Source organism: Monodelphis domestica, chromosome 7 (assembly GCF_027887165.1).
Source record: "Monodelphis domestica isolate mMonDom1 chromosome 7, mMonDom1.pri, whole genome shotgun sequence".
Lineage (NCBI taxonomy): Eukaryota > Metazoa > Chordata > Mammalia > Didelphimorphia > Didelphidae > Monodelphis > Monodelphis domestica.
This window is the reverse complement of record NC_077233.1, coordinates 111,444,340-111,462,314: the sequence shown is the minus strand read 5'-3', so window position 1 is coordinate 111,462,314 and position 17,975 is coordinate 111,444,340. Positions and strand designations below refer to the sequence as shown.

The following is a 17,975-nucleotide window of genomic DNA, read 5'->3' as shown; positions in this document are numbered from 1 at the left end:
GTCAATCTGAGGCTAAGTGTATATTGGGCAGTGAGAAACAGGGAAAATATTGCTTCATGCGATTACTCAAAGGGCTTTAAGTACTTGTAACTGTCAGGCCTGGAGCTGTTCACCTGAGATTTCATTTCTGAAATTGGCTCTGAAAATACAGAATAAAACTGTGAGATTAAAGCTGCATTTAGATAAACCAGTAATGGCAAGGAAAAGAAACCACCCTAACACTGCTGGAGTGATGGAAACTCTTTCTATCCATGGGAGAGATAAAATGAATCATGACTAAAAATTGTATTCTAGTCAATTAGCATTTTCCCATGCTTAGAGAAGCATATTTGGAAGGGGGTGATGGAAGATGCTCTTGACAGGTTCTCAAAACTTTTATAAGGGAGGAGCTATGGTGGCATTAGAACAGGAAGTACTTGTTAAAGGTAACTCTAAAAGTCAGTTTGACTGGACAGGATATGTAGAAAGAACATAGAAAGTAGTAGATCTTGGTTTATATAGACCTCACTAGAAAAACTCCCAGCATAGTGATCTTTCTTCTAGGAAAATTAGGTACCAAATTTGAAACCTCTCCACAAGGAGTATATAGATATTTTTTCTTCTTCATATTCCCATACCCTGACACAATGTTAAGGACAACATAATAGACACTTAATAAATGTTTATTATTATTGAATTGTCTTAACTACAGGTAAAACCATCTCCTTTGAAATAGGCTCCAAAAGTGTGTGAATCAAAAATAGATACCTCTATGCCATAACAATATCTGTGATGAAAAAATAAAACGAGATGAAATAAACAGTCTAATTAGTAACGGGGTTTTTTTCCTTGAAAGGTCAATCTCTTGCCTCTTTTTTTGACATTATCCTCTGATGAGGCACCAACCAACATAAAATAAACTTAGAGTCAGTGTCTCTTTTTTTTTTTTGGTAGATAGATGTTAATAACTCTGGCTGAAATTTCTAACTGAGCCAGCGATAATTTCTTGATCACTTTTTTTTTGTGTGTTTGTGTGTGTGTGTGGCATTATCGACCTTGGTTCAGAGGCATTCAGATTAATATAGTCCATTAGTACAATGGAGAAGAAGGCTAAGGTGCATGGGCAGGGCAGCCAAGAGAAGTGAGGGGGTTTGGCATCATAAGTATTGACCATTGCTTTTCAAAAGTGTCCTCTAATTCACCCCTACTGTTAGCTGACTTAGTTTCACTTGCTAGGTGAAAACAGGAGATCACAATTTTTGTTAATTTACTATCAAGTAAATAGGTGTTCACATGCTAAAGTTTTAAAGTAATAAACAAGTCCTAACTGGATTAGACATGTTATATGCTTATACTGAGGACCCTCTTAAAAAAGGCAATAAACAAATGCTGGGAGATTTTTAAATGGCCTTAAAGGAATTGCTAGAATGTCATTCTTGGTTGTAGATGCTAAGTTCTGGCAGAATGAAAGAGGAAGAAAATCACTTTACTTTCCTTAACATTAAACATGGATCCAGTTGAAATGAATTATGTTTATTCCACTTGTTAAAAGAAAACTTGGAGTTGTTCGAGTTTGAGACCACATGCTTTCTGGGAATATATGTCTTATAACAAATCTTGGAATGCAAACAGCAGACACATGCCTCTTTGCTGTGGGTGTGCAGAGAAGTTCACAGGGATGTGGGCGCCCAGTGTGCCTGCCTTGTTGTGCTGCTCTTGGCAATTGGTGATGAGGTAAAGGGGATTAATCAGCAAAGCAACACGTTGTACCCCTTATTAACAGTTTCTCAAATGAGGCATGTGACAAGGAGAGGGAAAAAAAGTTCAACATGGAGTTTTAAACCATTTGTTTCTTTACAAAAACAGAATAACAGTCACATATTTTCATTTTTCAAAAATCTTACACAGAGAGCAGCCAGCTGGAATAACCTTAATAAACTGGCTTTCTGGGCCTCTTATCTCACATGTAAATGCTAATAAGATTGCATCTGGGGATGGAGTACAGCTGTGAATGTTGCATATTTGATTTTTTGCAGCTGTAGGGATTGGATATAGTCATAGCTTCTAATCACTGATCTTGCTCACTTTAATCACTTCATTTATCCTAGCAATTATAGAGGCTGATTCAAATTTCAGTTGCATTTTATGTGAACAAAATGAGGGAAATTACATTTAGTAAATTTATATTTGTTACATATGCAATAAGTGGATCAAACATCACTTTCAAAACTACCTAATCATTTTGCCAATCATTCAGAGAGAAACAATTCATTGGGCCTAAATTTGGCAGAAGGCAGGTTAGAGTGATATACAGTATTGTGATTCTCAGTGGACTTCAAAACTGGGGCATTAATGTAGTAAGCATGTAAAGGAAACATTTGGCAATATGTTCTCCTATGGCAAACGAGTAAGTCAATCTAATCATTTAACTCCTCTTTCCCTAACCCTCCCATTTAATTGAGCCCTGGAAAAACAGTGCCCCATATTGCTGTGATTAGAGATTGAGTTTGTCAAGCCTATAAAACAGGCATCAAGGCTCAATAAATAGTTTCTTCTGGAAAGAAGGGCTTTTTGTGTGGCAGATGTGATTCTGTTACCTATGCCATTTTGTATTTTATAGAAGCTGAAAATTACTGTCTGGTCACATCACCAGACAAATTTGACATTATATGTATCTGGAAAATTCCATCTCAGAAAATGCCAATGGACTCCATTGTAGAATGGAAAGTACAATGGCTTTTGAGACAACTAGAGATCATAATGCATAGAGAGCTGGACTGAGATTCAAGAGAGCCCTGAATTTGAATCCTGTCTCAGGCTAGGTCATACCAGGCAAGTCACTACACCTTCCTGAGCCTCATTTTCCTCATCTATAAAATGAGTGCATTTTGGACTCAGTGTTAATTAAAGTCCCTTCCAACTTTAATTCCATTATCCTATTCACCTGGATTTGAGTCTGGACTATTTAATTTTCTGGACCTCAGTTTCCTCATCTGTAAAATACGAATACAATAATGATGTATAGGAATGAAGAAGACATGAGCTCAAGTGTCATAACTGGCACATAAAAGTTGTGGAACCAAGGACATGCCAGCTAACCTCCCAGGTGAACTCTATAAGAGTATGAATTATAGAACAATTACCAGTGTGCATCCATGGAAGGGAGTTTACACTGGAGGTTCTTGACAATGATGAAATCATGGATCTAGAACCATCTTATCCTTTCCATATCCCCAGCCCCCACCCTAAGTGCTGCCTTCTGAAACTTTAATAAAGGAAATGTTTTATAAACCATAAGGTAATTTTAAAATGTGGAATGTTGTTACTGTGCCTGAGGAATAAGTTGTCCCCCTGAAATGCATCAAGGTCTTAATTGAAGGACTCTATAAGCACACAGCTTGGGATCTAAATAAGGAATTTACCAATTATGTTCCATTTTAAACCAGTGATCCCAAGTACCATTTCTAAGGTACTTAGTGTGTTTCTTCAAAAACTCTCTCACATAGTTGGCATTGCCACTATTTTATAAGTGAGGAAAATGAGGTCCCAAAATTTTCAATTGCTTGCACAGGATCCCCAAACCATTAAAGTGGCCAAACCAGGATTCAAAGTAGGGGTATTCTGAATACTATTTGCAAAGGGGGTATATGGTTATAAATGTATCCACTTCCACCATTTTTAATTATAGGAAAAATTCAGAGAAACATTTGATAACTTTATATGTAACTTTCACAGATTTTATAAAAATGTTGAATTTTATTAATAAACCTGGAGTTTATAAACTTATGTGCAAATTTGAATGCCCAGTGAAATTTGCTGTGTTCCTCATGTGATTACTCCACCTATATTATCTACTACAATATTTTACATGCTGAAAAGATGCCTACCAATTCTAAATTAAATTAATAAATTTATGGTGGAGGGTAGTTTGGGGATATTTAATGTCTGAGGATTCTTTGACAGGTGTTAGGACACTCACCAATGAAAATGTTATGTCTCTTCCAGAGTTCTAGGACAGCCCGTTCAGAAGAAGACCGGGATGCATTGTGGGATGCCTGGGGTCCTTGGAGTGAATGTTCCCGAACTTGTGGAGGAGGAGCCTCCTATTCACTGAGACGTTGCCTTAGCAGCAAGTAAGTGAAACACCATTTTTCTTTGGGACTCTAGAGAGGACAAACATGAAAGTTATCATTGGGTTTGGCACACATTTTGAAATACCTATTATAAATATTTTTAACATATAAATACATTCCCTTAAAAAATCTCTTTGGGATATAGACCTAGTCGTATTACTGGGTCAGATAGCATATATAGTTTTATAACTCTTTGGGTAGAATTCCAAATTGTTCTCCTGAATGATTAAACTGGTTCATAAGTCCACCAACAGTTCAATAGTTGATGTGTTTTCTCACATATACTATGACATTTCTGATTTCCTATTTGTAATTCTCAACTTTTGTGAGGTGGTACCTAGAGTTGCTTTGATTTGCCTCTCCCTACTCAATAAGCATTTTTTTCACAGAACTATATAGAAAGCTTTGATTTTTTCTTTTGAAAATTGTTTGTCATATCCCTTAATCATTTAACAAATAGGGAATGGCTCCTATGTTTGTAAATTAAGTTCTCTGTATATTTAAGAAGTTAGGATTTTGTTAGAGAAACTTGCTATAAATTTTTTTTATTACTCCGTTGTCTCTGGTACCTTTAAGTTTCCCTGATTATCTCTTAATTAGGTCTCTTTTTTTCCTATTGTTGTTGCTTTGTCTGAAATTAGGACTACTACTTTTGCCTTTGGCTGAAGTATAACAGATTCTATTTCAGTCCCTGATTTTAACCTGTGTATATGTTTCTGTTTCAAGTGTGTTTCTTATAAACAACATATTGTTGGATTATCATTTATAATCCATCCTACTGTTTTCATTTCATAAGTGAGTTCATCCCATTCACATTTATAATTACTAACTGTGTAGTTCTTGCCATCCCATTTTCTTCTCTTTATCCTTCTCTCTCTCTCTTTTTCCCCTGACCTTCCTAAAAAGTCTGTTTTGCTTCTGATCATTGCCTCTCTTAATCTGTCCTCACTTTTATCACTTGCTGCCCTGTTCTGTAATTCTATTCCTTTCCTATTTCTCTTTTGGGTAAAATAGATTAATGTGCTTAGGCCATTAAAATTATTTTGTTTCATTTCCAGGGACAGAAAAGATCCAATTAGCTTAAGATTTCAAAATTAAAATTTGTGTTTTTCTTGAGGCCTACATATTTAATTAAATGAAAATAGTTAATCAACACATTAGATACTTTATTCCAGACATTGGGTTAAACTGAGCCTTGGTGATACAAAGAGAAGCAAATAATAATCTGCCTTAAAGGAGTTCATGTTCAAAGGTGGCAACAAGCAAATAATGAAATACATAGTCACTCTATACAGTGGGCTCCAACTGTCTCAGTGAAGTTTTAAGAATTAAAGTAAGCTTTAAGCTTACTTTGAGAACTTCCTATATATAAGGTAAGTGATAAGTAATTGTAGAAGGGAAGACACTAGAAAGAAATTTTATCTTTCTAAACTACCTAGACACACATGCACACACACAAATGCAGCCACTTGTTTTCAGTATGGGGAGATTTTGTGCAAGGTCTGGTAGTTTCTAAGCTAGAAAAACTTAGAGCAAAACCTCAATGATGGATTATGATTGTGTCTCTCAAGGATGAACCAAACTAAGCTTAAAGTAGCTGATTACCAGAGGAATTTTTTTGGATCTTCAGTCATTTTTCGGGCATTTCCAAATCTTCATGACCTCCTTTGGGGTTTTCTTGGCAAAGTTTCCTGAGTGGTTTGTCATTTCCTTCTCCAAATTATTTTACAGATGAGGAAACTGAAGCAAATAGTTAAGTGACTTCTCAAGGAACATATAGCTCTTTAAGTGTTTGAGACTCGATTTGAACTTGGGAAGACATCTTCCTAACTGTAAGCGTGGTACTCTATCCACTGCACCACCTAGTCAAAAGGCGTGGCCATTCACTAATTAGCACTTTTGGTCATGGGAATTAATGAAGAATACTGACTGAGGCATGGAGAGATTATATTCTGTGCCAAGACAGAGGGCAACTACTCATATTACAAAGGATTAAGTATTAAAGGTAATAGTTGGAAGATAGGATCATTCTCACCAATCAACATAATAGCAGTTATTGGTATTTCTATAAATCCTAAAGAATGAAATTGTAATTAGTAATAAATATATCATTGACAGTATTTTAGTCTGTCATGTGTTGAGAGGCAACATGATTTATAGAGTTCTAGACTCAGTTGAGCAGACTTGTACTTCTTTAATGCCTCTGATGTTGACCAGCTGTGGGTCCCTAGGCACATCATTTAATTTCTCTCATTAGTAAAACACGTATAATACTATCTATAGAAAGTACCCTATTCTCCAGGTGGTTGGGGGGCTCCTAAAGACAATGTCTGGAAAGCATTTTGTACGCTTTAAAATGCCACATAAATGCCAATTATTATTACCATTGTATGTTAGTATAATCATTTTAAAGATTATAACAGCAATAATAGTAATAATGTATAAATATCATTGTGGGTTATCTTCAAAAATTACCAGTTTTCTAGTATCGATACTAGGTAAATAAATGTAAGGGAAGGAAATGGGAAAGCAAAGAGAAGAAAGGAAAGGAAAAGTAAAGAAGGAAGGAAGGAAGGAAGGAAGGAAGGAAGGAAGGAAGGAAGGAAGGAAGGAAGGAAGGAAGGAAGGAAGGAAGGAAGGAAGGAAGGAAGGAAGGAAGGAAGGAAGGAAGGAAGGAAGGAAGGAGGAAAGAACAGAGGGAGGGAGGAAGAGAAGTAGGAAAAAACCAAATCATTCTCTTATATTACATTTATCAAGAGAAGATAGAAGTATCTTTTTATAATGTCTTTAACAACCAGAGTGTTTGTGTTGACAGTTTAATGAATGGGAATCTTGAATTTAAGCTAGATTTAGAAAGGCAAATTATTGGTTAGAATGAGTGTGAGGGATGAGAAATAAATATCATGGGCTAGTAAAAACAAGCCCTAGGACTTAGTAATAGAAAAAGATCTTACTATAGTGATTACAACACTTCTTAAATTATGTGATCTATTTCTATAGCCTCCCCAAAACCATAAAATTAGAATTGCTAAAATATTCTTTTTTCAATAAAAACATCATTTTTCAATAAAAAATTTCTGCTTATAATTAGTTCAGCAATTATTTAAATTGCTATATATATTAAAAACATGAAATAGAACAAATAAAGTCTTCCCTAATTGACCTAAATTTAAATTTGTCATGATCCATTATCCATGGGATATCCTATACCACTTTACTACACACCCACGGTGTTCTGAACACATACCAAGAAACATATATTATGTCAGAAATGATATTTATTGGCTGAAGTGTCCCTATAGGAATATGACCTAGAAGATAAAAAGAGTGGAAACCAGGTGAATTGGTTGAAGTAAATGATGATGCCCAGCCTGAAGAAGCAAAAAAAAAAAAACTAAGGGGAATCTTTCAAAAACTCTATTCAAGGAAAATTTACTAAGCACCTAACTTAACTGGGACATGATACCTGTCTTCATGTATTTGAAAATTTGTCATAATTAGGAAGGATTAGAGTTTTTTCTTCACAGCTTCATAGAGAAATGAGTAGAAGTTGCACAGAAGCAGATATAGATGAATTTTCTAATAATTTGTTGTTCAGTTGTTTTGACTCTTCATGCCCCCATTTGGGCTTTTCTTGGCAAAGATACTGCAGTGGTTTGCCATTTCCTTCTTGAGCTCATTTTATAGGTGAGGAAACTGAAAGAAATGAGGTTAAGTAACTTGTCCAGAGTCACATAGCTAGAATATGTCTGAGGCCAAACTTAGGTGTTCCTGACTCCAGGCATAGGGTGCTGTCCATTGCACCATATAACCATGCCTCCTAGTATTTAGAGTTGTCCAAAAACAGAATGGGCTCCCTAGAGATGTGGTGATTTCTCCAACCTTAGAATTCTTCAAGTATGGTCACATAACCATTTTCTGGGAATATACTGATAAGTATAAGAGAGGGTTGAATGCTAACTCATTTATGATTCATTAATTAGCTTCTTTTTAAACTTCTAATTTACTAACTCTGGAATGCTCCATTGTATCTGCTGATAACATTGCATGGCTTACAGAAAAGCCCAATGTATGAAATCTTCCATAGTTTTATTGCCCAATATCCTTAGATTGACATCCATAAATGATCTGTGAAGAAAATCCAAAATATGTCTCATGAAGCTAATAAGAAATGCATGAATTCCCAACTCGTCCCTGAAGAAAAGCTTTGGTGACACGAATGTTATTGTTGGTAAAGCCTGTCACTTGAGATGAGAAACTGAGAGGGATTTTAAGAATAAATGAAAACCTCAAATAAAATCTTCTTGCTCAGCCAAGAACCAAGTATTTCTGCTGTTGGTAACTCAGAGTGGCATTTTGATCACTTAGCAAATTGTCACCATTGCCAAAAAATATTCATCACCCTCTGATGATGAGACTTTTTGTAATTCATTAATTTGTATCCCAAAGAGGAGAGAGTCTATTGCCAGGACTATAATTCTGCCTTTGCAACATGGTAGAACCATCCAGAGCTTGTGTTCCACTGGCATAGGCTTTAAAAACCAAAGCATCACAGAAAAAAAGACCAGAGTCTCAGAAGAATCGAAATTCCATGGGACTACAATGGAAAGAACCATGGCAGATCTAAGTAGAATATAACATGTGACCCATGATGACTTACAAAGGAGAAATCATATAAAAGATACTAGGAATAAGTGTCACCTGAAAAGGAATATTTTAATTATGAAATGGATAAGTAGCTCAAGCATTGGACTGGCTCTCACCAAATGTCTTATTAATTTAGAGGAAAGGCTTTATTTTGGTTTGTTCCTCTATGAAGGAGGCATGGAAATACAGAAGAGAGAAGTTAGACCCTTCACCTGAACTGATGAAGTAGGTTCCCACTTCCTTAAAACAACTTGGGCCTTTCAAAGTGATTTAATAAAGATTTTTTAAATGCCCTTATAGAAGGATTAATTAAGTAGAGAGAACCCTAGAATTAGAGCCAGAGAGTCTCAAGTTAGATTCTGGTTTTGATCCTTACCTCAGTACCATTTTTACTATGGGCAAGTCATTTGACCACCGTGGATTGCTTTTCCCTCATTTGTAAAATAAGGGTTTTAAATTTGATCTCTAAGTTCTAACTTGAAATTCTCTTTTCAGAACTTGATTCTCTGGTAATAATAAAGGAACAAAAGTGCCAATAATAATACATTTTCAGAGAATATGTCCCTCCTTCATTCCCACAAATTTAAAGCAAGTGCTTTTAGTAACTTGCTGGATGAGGAATTTAAAACAAAAGGGAGAAAAGATCTAGCATTTGAACATTTGGATGAAAAAAAATATCTCCATACATGACATTCTCAAATCTGGCAAGAATATCAGAAAAATAATTAATATGTGTATTTCTTTTTCTGGAAAGCTTATGGTCATTATAATTTCCACAGACTTATTACATATTAGTTTTTGAAATTCTAGTAAAACTTGCTTCCATAGTTAAACTATAATGCAGCTTGTAATCAAAGTGAAATAAAGTTGTTTTATTTTTTTAATCTTTAAAAGACCATCTGCATTGTATAAATACAATTCTGGGAAATACACTGGTTTCTACAGTGTCAGAATAAACCCTCTCTTATGCAAAGATGACATTGACAACTGCTTGTCAATAGGAGTTTCATTTGTGCTGAATCTACCTCATTATCTGATCCCCTGGAGATCAATGGCCTGCAGGATGAAACAGCTGGTCTTGAATAAAAGTCAAGTCAGAGTGAGGCTAAGCAGCCCTTATGGGAACGGGGCCCATAAGTTTGACCTCATTAGCACAATGCTTTCTAACTAAGTAGGCCTGCCAACTGCAGTAATTAAGGAGCAAGGGAAAGCTTATCTTATTACTTCAGAAGGTATATTAAAAATCTCAATGGCACCCTAAATGAAGAAAGGAAGGAAAAAACATTTATTAAGAATCTGATATTATGAAATGCTTTATGAAATAACCTGGAAGTTAGGTTGTTATCCCCATTTTACAGAAGAAACAAGAATTGTACACCTTGCTAAGGGTCACACTGCTAGTAAGTGTCTGAGGCCAGATGTGAACTCAGCTTCCTGACTCTCTCCATAGCACTCTATCTATTGCACCATTCAATCCCCTCAAGGTCTACATTGAATACATAAAATTAATTTCCTGTGTATTATTTGTAATTTTCATGAGGTTATATAGCCAAAAATAGATCCCCTACTAGCCAACCTTTTTTTAATTAAGCTTATTTATTTAATTAATTAATTTACAATATTTTTCTATGTTTACATCATTCATGTTCTTTCTCCCCCCTCCCCCCCCAGCCAACTAGCAATTCCATTGGTTTTTATATGTGTCATGGATCAAAACCTATTTCCATATTTCTGATGTTTGCACTAGAGTGATCATTTAGAGTCTGCATCCCCAATCCTATCCCCACCGAACTATGTGATCAAGCAGTTGTTTTTCTTCTGTGTTTCTACACCCACAGTTCTTTCTCTGGATGTTCCTCTGGATTGTCCTGCTAGTACATTGCATTCCTGCTAGTAGAGAAGTCCATTGCATTTGACTGTGACACAGTGTATCAGTCTCTGTGTACAATGTTCTCCTGGTTCTGCTCCTTTTGCTCTGCATCAATTCCTGGAGGTCGCTCCAGTTCACATGGAATTCCTCCAGTTCATTATTCCTTTGAGTACAATAGTATCTATCACCAACAGATACCACAATTTGTTCAGCCATTCCCCAATCGAAGGGCATCCCCTCATTTTCCAATTTTTTGCCACCTCAAAGAGCACAGCTATAAATATAGCCAAACTTTTTAAAATGTTGTTGTTAGGTCATTTCATTTGTTTCCAAGACTTCATGACTCCATTCAGAGTTTGAAAAGATACTGAAATATTCTGTAATTTCCTTTTTCAGCAATTTTTATAGATGAGGAAACTGAGTCAAGCAGGGTTAAGTGACTTGTCTAGAAATATCTGAGTTCAGATTTGAACTGAGATCCTCCTGACACCAGGCTCAGAGCTATGTCTACTCTGTACTGTGCCATCTCTATGCACTTCTTGTGATGTACCTTCTTCAAAATGGTAGATGGTTAGCATAATGAAAAGAATTCTGTTGGAAACCTGGGTTAAAGCCTGTCTTAGACCCTCACTAGCTGTGTGATCCTGGGCAAAACACAGCATCTTGGATTCCCGTCTCAAAATCTCATTTTCCTTATGTGCAAAATAAGAATAGTAATACTAGCAGCACTTGCCTTACAATGTTGTTTCATGGAAAGTTCTTTGGATCCCTTAAATGTAAACAGTGTTCCTAAAGTGAAAGAGTAGCCTATTATGGAAAATCTAGATAGAGCAGAGGTTCTCCAACTAAGGTCCATGAACTTTAAAAAAATGTTTTGATAATTATATTTCAATAAAATTAATTTACTTTATTAGCCTATGTATTTTATTTTACATATTTAAAACAACAAAAGAAAGGTTAATTATGAACTCCTAATTGTACTCTGTTGAAAAAACGTTCAAGAATCTAAGGTTATCTCTGTACCCTGATGAGCAGCCAAGGAGGAAATTAGTGAAGGAATCTGTTTTGATAGAATTAAAATTCATTTAAAAATGTAGACATGTTATGACATTTTCAAAAGCATCTGCTCCATCTCTAAAAAATAAATTTATAACCACCTGCCTACACTGTTGACACCTCAATCATATTCCTGCTTTTCTTTTCACAAGACAGCCCCAGTGAGCATTTTCAAATATACCTTAGTTTGCTTTATGATGTAAAGTATATATAAGCATGATGTGCTTTAGCATGTTACATTAATACCCAAGCTAAAGGTTAAATGAGATTACAAAATAGTAATCACGTAAGCATTTTTCCTCTAAAAATGTAGGTCATTAACATATCTCTTTAAGTTTTTCTTTACATTCTCTAATCTATTCCTTCCTTTCTACATCTTTATATACATATATGTGACATTTCAGAACCAGACAATAATGCTATATGTGGATATTATGGTTTCATATATTTCTAGTCTTCAACTTAGCATTATCAAATCATAGCATATTCCCATTGCAAATTTATAATGTGCAAACATCCTACACCCATCTCATTACACAGCCCCCATCTTTGCTTCTCTTCCATAAGATATCTTTCAACAAATGACATCCAGATATCTTACCCTCTGGAGAAATGACCTGATGATAAGGAAGCATTGGTACAATTCCAATTTTGATGTTAGGAAAACGTGTACATTTTTGTAAATTCCTAAGCCTGAAAGTTATTTATTGCTTTAGACCTGAGGCGAATTTAATTAGATACCAAATGGCTACACTATTATGCAACGTTACATCAGTTTATGGTTATGGGCATGAAGTCCATACAATTTCTCATAGTCATGGCTAGAAATAAGACTGTTGGGTTTACTTTTTCTGCAAAATGCGATTTCTGCATAAAATGTGAACTCTTTGTTAAAAATAGTTCAGTATAATTATTATCCAGCATTACAAATCAAATGTGTGTTTTTTCAAAGGGAATTGAGAAAAAGTTCATCTATTAATATCAAGATACTGTTTCCTACGGCTATTTTTTTCAGATGTGAAAACACTTCTCTCCAAACACACTAAACTCAGCAACAATATCTATCACACATAGTAGGCACTCAATAAATTAAGAACCACTCTTTAGATGTGAACATTCAACCAGGTCCTGATGCAGCAAAATATATTCTTAACTAAGCATATTTATCAAGCACCTGTTGTGTGTAGGACATTGTCAGCCCCAAGAGAAGGCAATCAATCAATAAATAAGGCAGGGTTTCTGCCCTCAAGCTTCATACATTTGAATGTATGATTCTTACATGAGAACATTCATTTATAATCCACTGAATAACCCAGTTCTGCAAATACCTTTGATCTCCTAGGACCATGATTGTGATTTTAGAGACCAAGTGCCCAAACTGCAACCTTCATGGTACATGTGAGCCTCTCTACCTTACACCAGACAGGGGAGGGAGGAAGCACTCCCAATGGGCTGCTGGGCAGAGGGGTGGATGATGTGAAAAATGTTCTCAAACATGGTGAAAAGGGGAAAAAAAATAGCCCCTCTGGCACTTGTGCCATAAGTTTGCTAACACGGTCCTAGGGTGAAACTGTCATACTGCAACTTGAGACGTTCATGTTCTAATTAATTTGTTTTTAAATAATGTTCAAGACTCAGAACATTGCAGAGCTCTCCTAGAAGATGGCCCATTTGAGTGTCTGAGTATATTCTGATATAAATTCATTTATAAATTGAGAAAGGATAATTCAGCACTTTTTTACTATAATTTCAGTCATGTGAATACAGTCTAGCACAACCCTCTATTCTTAATTAGCGTCTTCCTGGTTTACAGTGGCCGAATCATCAGGTGGTAGGCAGTTTACTGGTGATGAGCAATTACCTCTTTATAGTTCTGGCCTTTAGACAACAGATGATGGAAACACTTCTAGTCAGTGAGAACCTGTCATTGACTATGAGGTGCCTTTGAGAACTATACCCTACAGCTAGCAAGACATCAGGAGAGTTTTAGTAAAGAAAGAAATATGGTCCATTTAAAAATAAGTTGCTTCCAAAAGTAGATAAATCAACAGACAGCTTTCTATTTGATCTTATTTGCTTAGGATTTCAATAAACTGATCACAAGCATTTATTAAATGCCTTCCATGTACCAAGCACCATTGCTACTCCTGTGTGTCTATATTCTTTGGTAAGAGTCTTGACCATTCAGCTATCACACAGAATCTTGGGCACAGAAACACAGTGGTTGTGTGATGATGGCTCTGTTACAATGTTTGTAACAGCTATGTCCTCAAACCCATTTTATGAACCCTTTCCTATTCTTTTGGGGGTACAATTCTGACAATGGGATAACAATTCTCCATAAAAATTTCCAATTTCTCTGGAAAGCTATTCTTTTTGTTATTTTTTATCTTTTTCTGAATTCATAGTGCCTAATAAAGGCAATAAAAGAGAATACATATTATGTCAAAGCAAGCCCACTTGGGTCTATGTCCTTGGGATAAATCAGTCATCCACCTTTTATGGCTGAGTTGATAATTCTTACAACACAGTTCAATTCAACAGGCCTATGTTACCCTGAGCAAATCATTTCCCTACAGAGAACGCCCTGATATACTTTGGTGTAAAGTTCCTTGCCAGGAATTTCCCCCATTGCTAAAATCATAAATCTATTTTTCTACTAAAACCTCCCTTCATCAAATATGCAATGCATGTAGGAAGACAATAATGGAATAATCTGTCCCCTCAAGATGCTTTCATCCTAGTAGGGGGATACAGTATGTACACAGACAAGTTAATGCAATATAATTTGAGTTGGGAGAAAGCATTACTAATTACGGCGATCCAGAAAGGCTTTCTATTAGAGGTGGCATTTGAGGTGAACCTTAAGAAAGCTAAGTATTCCAAAGCAGGGAAGGGAGAAGGACAGTGCATTCCAAACCTGACAGACAGCATGAAAGCAGGAGGTGGAATGCCATCAATGTGGAGGAAATAGCAACAAGCCAGTTTGAGTGGAAGGAAAGGAAGTAATGTGATGTTTTGTAGTCAGAAAATGCTATCCAACTTCAAGGAGGATTTTTTTTTTTAGGTTGGGATTTTTTTGTTTGTTTGTTTTTTTCTGAAGGGAACGGGTGGGGGCTCCCATTTATCTCCAGTGCCTCCAGGAACAGAAAATGTTCAATGAACATTGTAGCAATCTCTGGAAAGACAAAATAAAATGAAAATGCAGACAAGCCTTAATTACCAGGGTCAGGCCCGATTAATTAGCAGTGGCAAAGATGTTTGGGATAAAGCACTGGCCTCCTCATCACTGATTTGACTTGCTTCCTTGGTGCCCCCACTGAATTCATGCTGTGGCCTGAGGAAAGTAAATGAAGTTTCACTTTCCCAAAATCTTAATCTAGAACAAGGGTATCTGCCTTTCCCTGGGCAACATAGGAAGGCACTGTAGAAATACATACTATAACTATTTCATTTTTTTAAAGTCATCTTTGGAATTTCTGAGTCTTAACAGTGTAACCTCTCCACTACCTGGTACCATGTAAACTTCCTGGTTTCCTGGTTTCTTGGTATTGAACTGGAAATCAATACTGATTTTATAAAGTATTCCTGATTTATAGGAACGTTATATTTGTTCTTTACTGTATTTTTCCCAGATGGTTTAGACCACATACTAGAAGTCATGTTTGTATATTATTTTTTAACTTTTCTTAAGAAAAGGGAAAAAAGATCCATGTACCTAAGAACTGTCTGCCTTCAGACATAAGCTTTCTCAAAGAAGTTTAGAGGATGGGATGTAGAGGATGGGGAAGAGGTAAAGGGCCTCTATGGAGAGGAATATCAAATTATTTCCTATTTTAAGATTTGTGGTCCAAGGAACTGGTTAAACAAACTGTAAATGGGAGAAGGGGTCAATCCACACTTTGTCTGCAGTGTTATGTCAATCAATATTTGCAATTCTTGCCTTTTCACTTTTTTAGATCTATTTTTCTAAGGATACTGGAATGATCCTGGCTAATTGTTTGAGAAGAGTTAGGGTGATAAAATATATTAATACTGCCATGTGATCAGGGAGTTTTGTTTTTAATCATAGGAAAAACATGTAATCAAAGGAATTGACACCCAGAGTGAGAGATCATTCCCCATGAGGTGAATGACTCATTGCCCTGAGATAGGAAAAGGATAGGCTTTCTAGTGAAGACAGTAGTACCTCATTCCCAATGTCAGCTCTGTTCTGTAGATAGAAAAAAGCTCCAACACAAATGTCTCAAGCCACTTCAGAGTTACAAAGTTATGAAGCCATTAAAAGGCAAAAAAAGTAGCAAAGAGTTACCATTAAACAGTTAATCAAAGCTACCCTTCATTAATTTGATACATGCTCCTCCATTAATGCACACAGCATGAGAAAGGTGGGCACACGTACAGAGAATGCATGAGGTCAAAGTGACTCATGCCTTCAACATCATAGGCTCCTAGTATATTTTGTTATCTCTTGCTGCTCCACCCTGGATGCATCATATCTACCAAGCTAGCCACTCACGGCAGTTCCTTGGGTTCCATCAGCCAGATTGGCAAAGTAGAAGGAGGGGAAAGGAATCCATTGATCAGGGACACCCTGAATTTTCTCTCTCCTTTACTACCCCCCAATAATATTCCAATATAACCAAGGATTATTGCTAATAACCATTAGTCATATGGCATAGTGGAAAGTATAGTTGTCTTGGACTCATGAAATCTGAGTTCAAATGTTAACTCAGACACTTTTTGTTGTATGACCTTGAGCAAGCTTCCTCATATAAATATTGCATTAGTTTCTTTGAAAGGGTATTAGCAGAATTTTTTTGAAAATCCAAAAGTGCTCTAGAAATATGTTACTACAATTTTACCTCCCCTTTCCCCAAATTAGTGAGCTGATAGTTTTAAATCTTATCAAGTAAACCCCAAGGAGAAGCTTAATATTCATATAGTGATCTCACTTATCAGTTTTGTTTTCCTTGGAAATATTTGTTTTCATCTAACAAAAAAGTATGCAAAATTCAGAATGGGTCCAACTATTCAGAGCATTTATATGAGGTGGTCTTCTCAAAGTATTACAGAGGTTGCACATTTTTAGGCTGAAAGGTTGTGGTTCCTTTACTTTGCGTTTTGGGTTAACGCCTAGTCTAAATGTGGTCCAGGAGTTCTAATATTCCAAGACATATATCTTAGAGGGACACTTTGTTCCAAACCCTGAGCTCCTCTCAGGAGCATTCAACTAAGGCCAAAGACTTAATGTTTCTGGCCAATTTATGGCCAGGCTTATCCTATAAACCAGTTTGCTGGAATACATTAATAGATAATGGGAAGAGCTTTTGTGTCTATAACCTTTGCACTCCATTATGAAAGATGTTAATTCCTTAGTCTACTTCAGAGAGATATAATTTTTAAAATTATACATTAATTCATGTGTTTAGGTTAATATCCTTTGTGTCATTTTTATCCTTCTCCTTTCATCTGCCATTAGTTGTTTTCATTTTAATGAAATGAGCTTTTATCATGTTTTTTTGGGGGTGGATAGAATACTATTTAGCTGTGTCACAGCTCTCTCTTTTTATTCTTTCTCTCCCTAATATTTTCTCCTATCCTTATTTCATAGTACTTTTTACTACCTAAAGATTTAGAGATTGTACTAAATGGAAAGAAGAAATTTTCTGGTAAAGAAATAAATGTCTTTATGCCAAATTTCCTCAATCAGTTTTGAAGTTTTAGCAGTGTGGGAGTGGTAGGCATCAGCAAGTCAAGACTGAGGCATGGCTGTTGCCCCAGGCATAAGAAACCAGCCTCTGAAAGAACTCCTCTTTTAGAGATCTTTCACACTTCCATGAATTATTCAGTATTAGGCTACCCCAAGATGGTAAATGGAAGATATTATTTCTGTAGACTTCTCTCACACCTTTGATCAGATTACCTTAGGTTTAGAAGTCTGACCTTAGTCTATTAACTAAATGGCTTTGCTTTCTAGTGTCTCTTTGGTAGCCATGTAAAATCTATGTATTGAAACCATTTTAATGGTCTGGCTTCTTGTGCAAAATGTAGATTTTGGAGTCCTAATTTAAATCCATCCTTTTAAACAAGATTTGAATTCTGCTTTAAATACTTAATAGTTGAGTGTCCCTAAGCATGTCACTATAAAATGAGAATACTAGCATCTGCCTCATAGGGTAGCTATAAGGACTCAGTGATACAATGGATGTAAAGTGCTTTGTAAACTTTAAGGTACCACAATCAATATTTGCTAGTATTATTATATCCAGCTTAGAAATAAATTTAAC

The 17,975-nt window shown here is 35.9% G+C and overlaps 1 protein-coding gene across 3 annotated transcripts in view; it reads left to right on the top strand.

Moving 5' to 3' along the window:
* ADAMTSL1 (ADAMTS like 1) overlaps window positions 1–17,975 on the top strand; it is a 1,092,747-nt gene that overhangs the window by 743,350 nt on the left and 331,422 nt on the right. For all 3 annotated transcript variants that reach the window (XM_056805329.1, XM_056805328.1, XM_056805331.1), the window contains one exon: window positions 3,985–4,112. In XM_056805329.1, coding sequence (XP_056661307.1) covers window positions 3,985–4,112 — 128 coding nt within the window. The remainder of the gene's footprint in view (window positions 1–3,984; window positions 4,113–17,975) is intronic.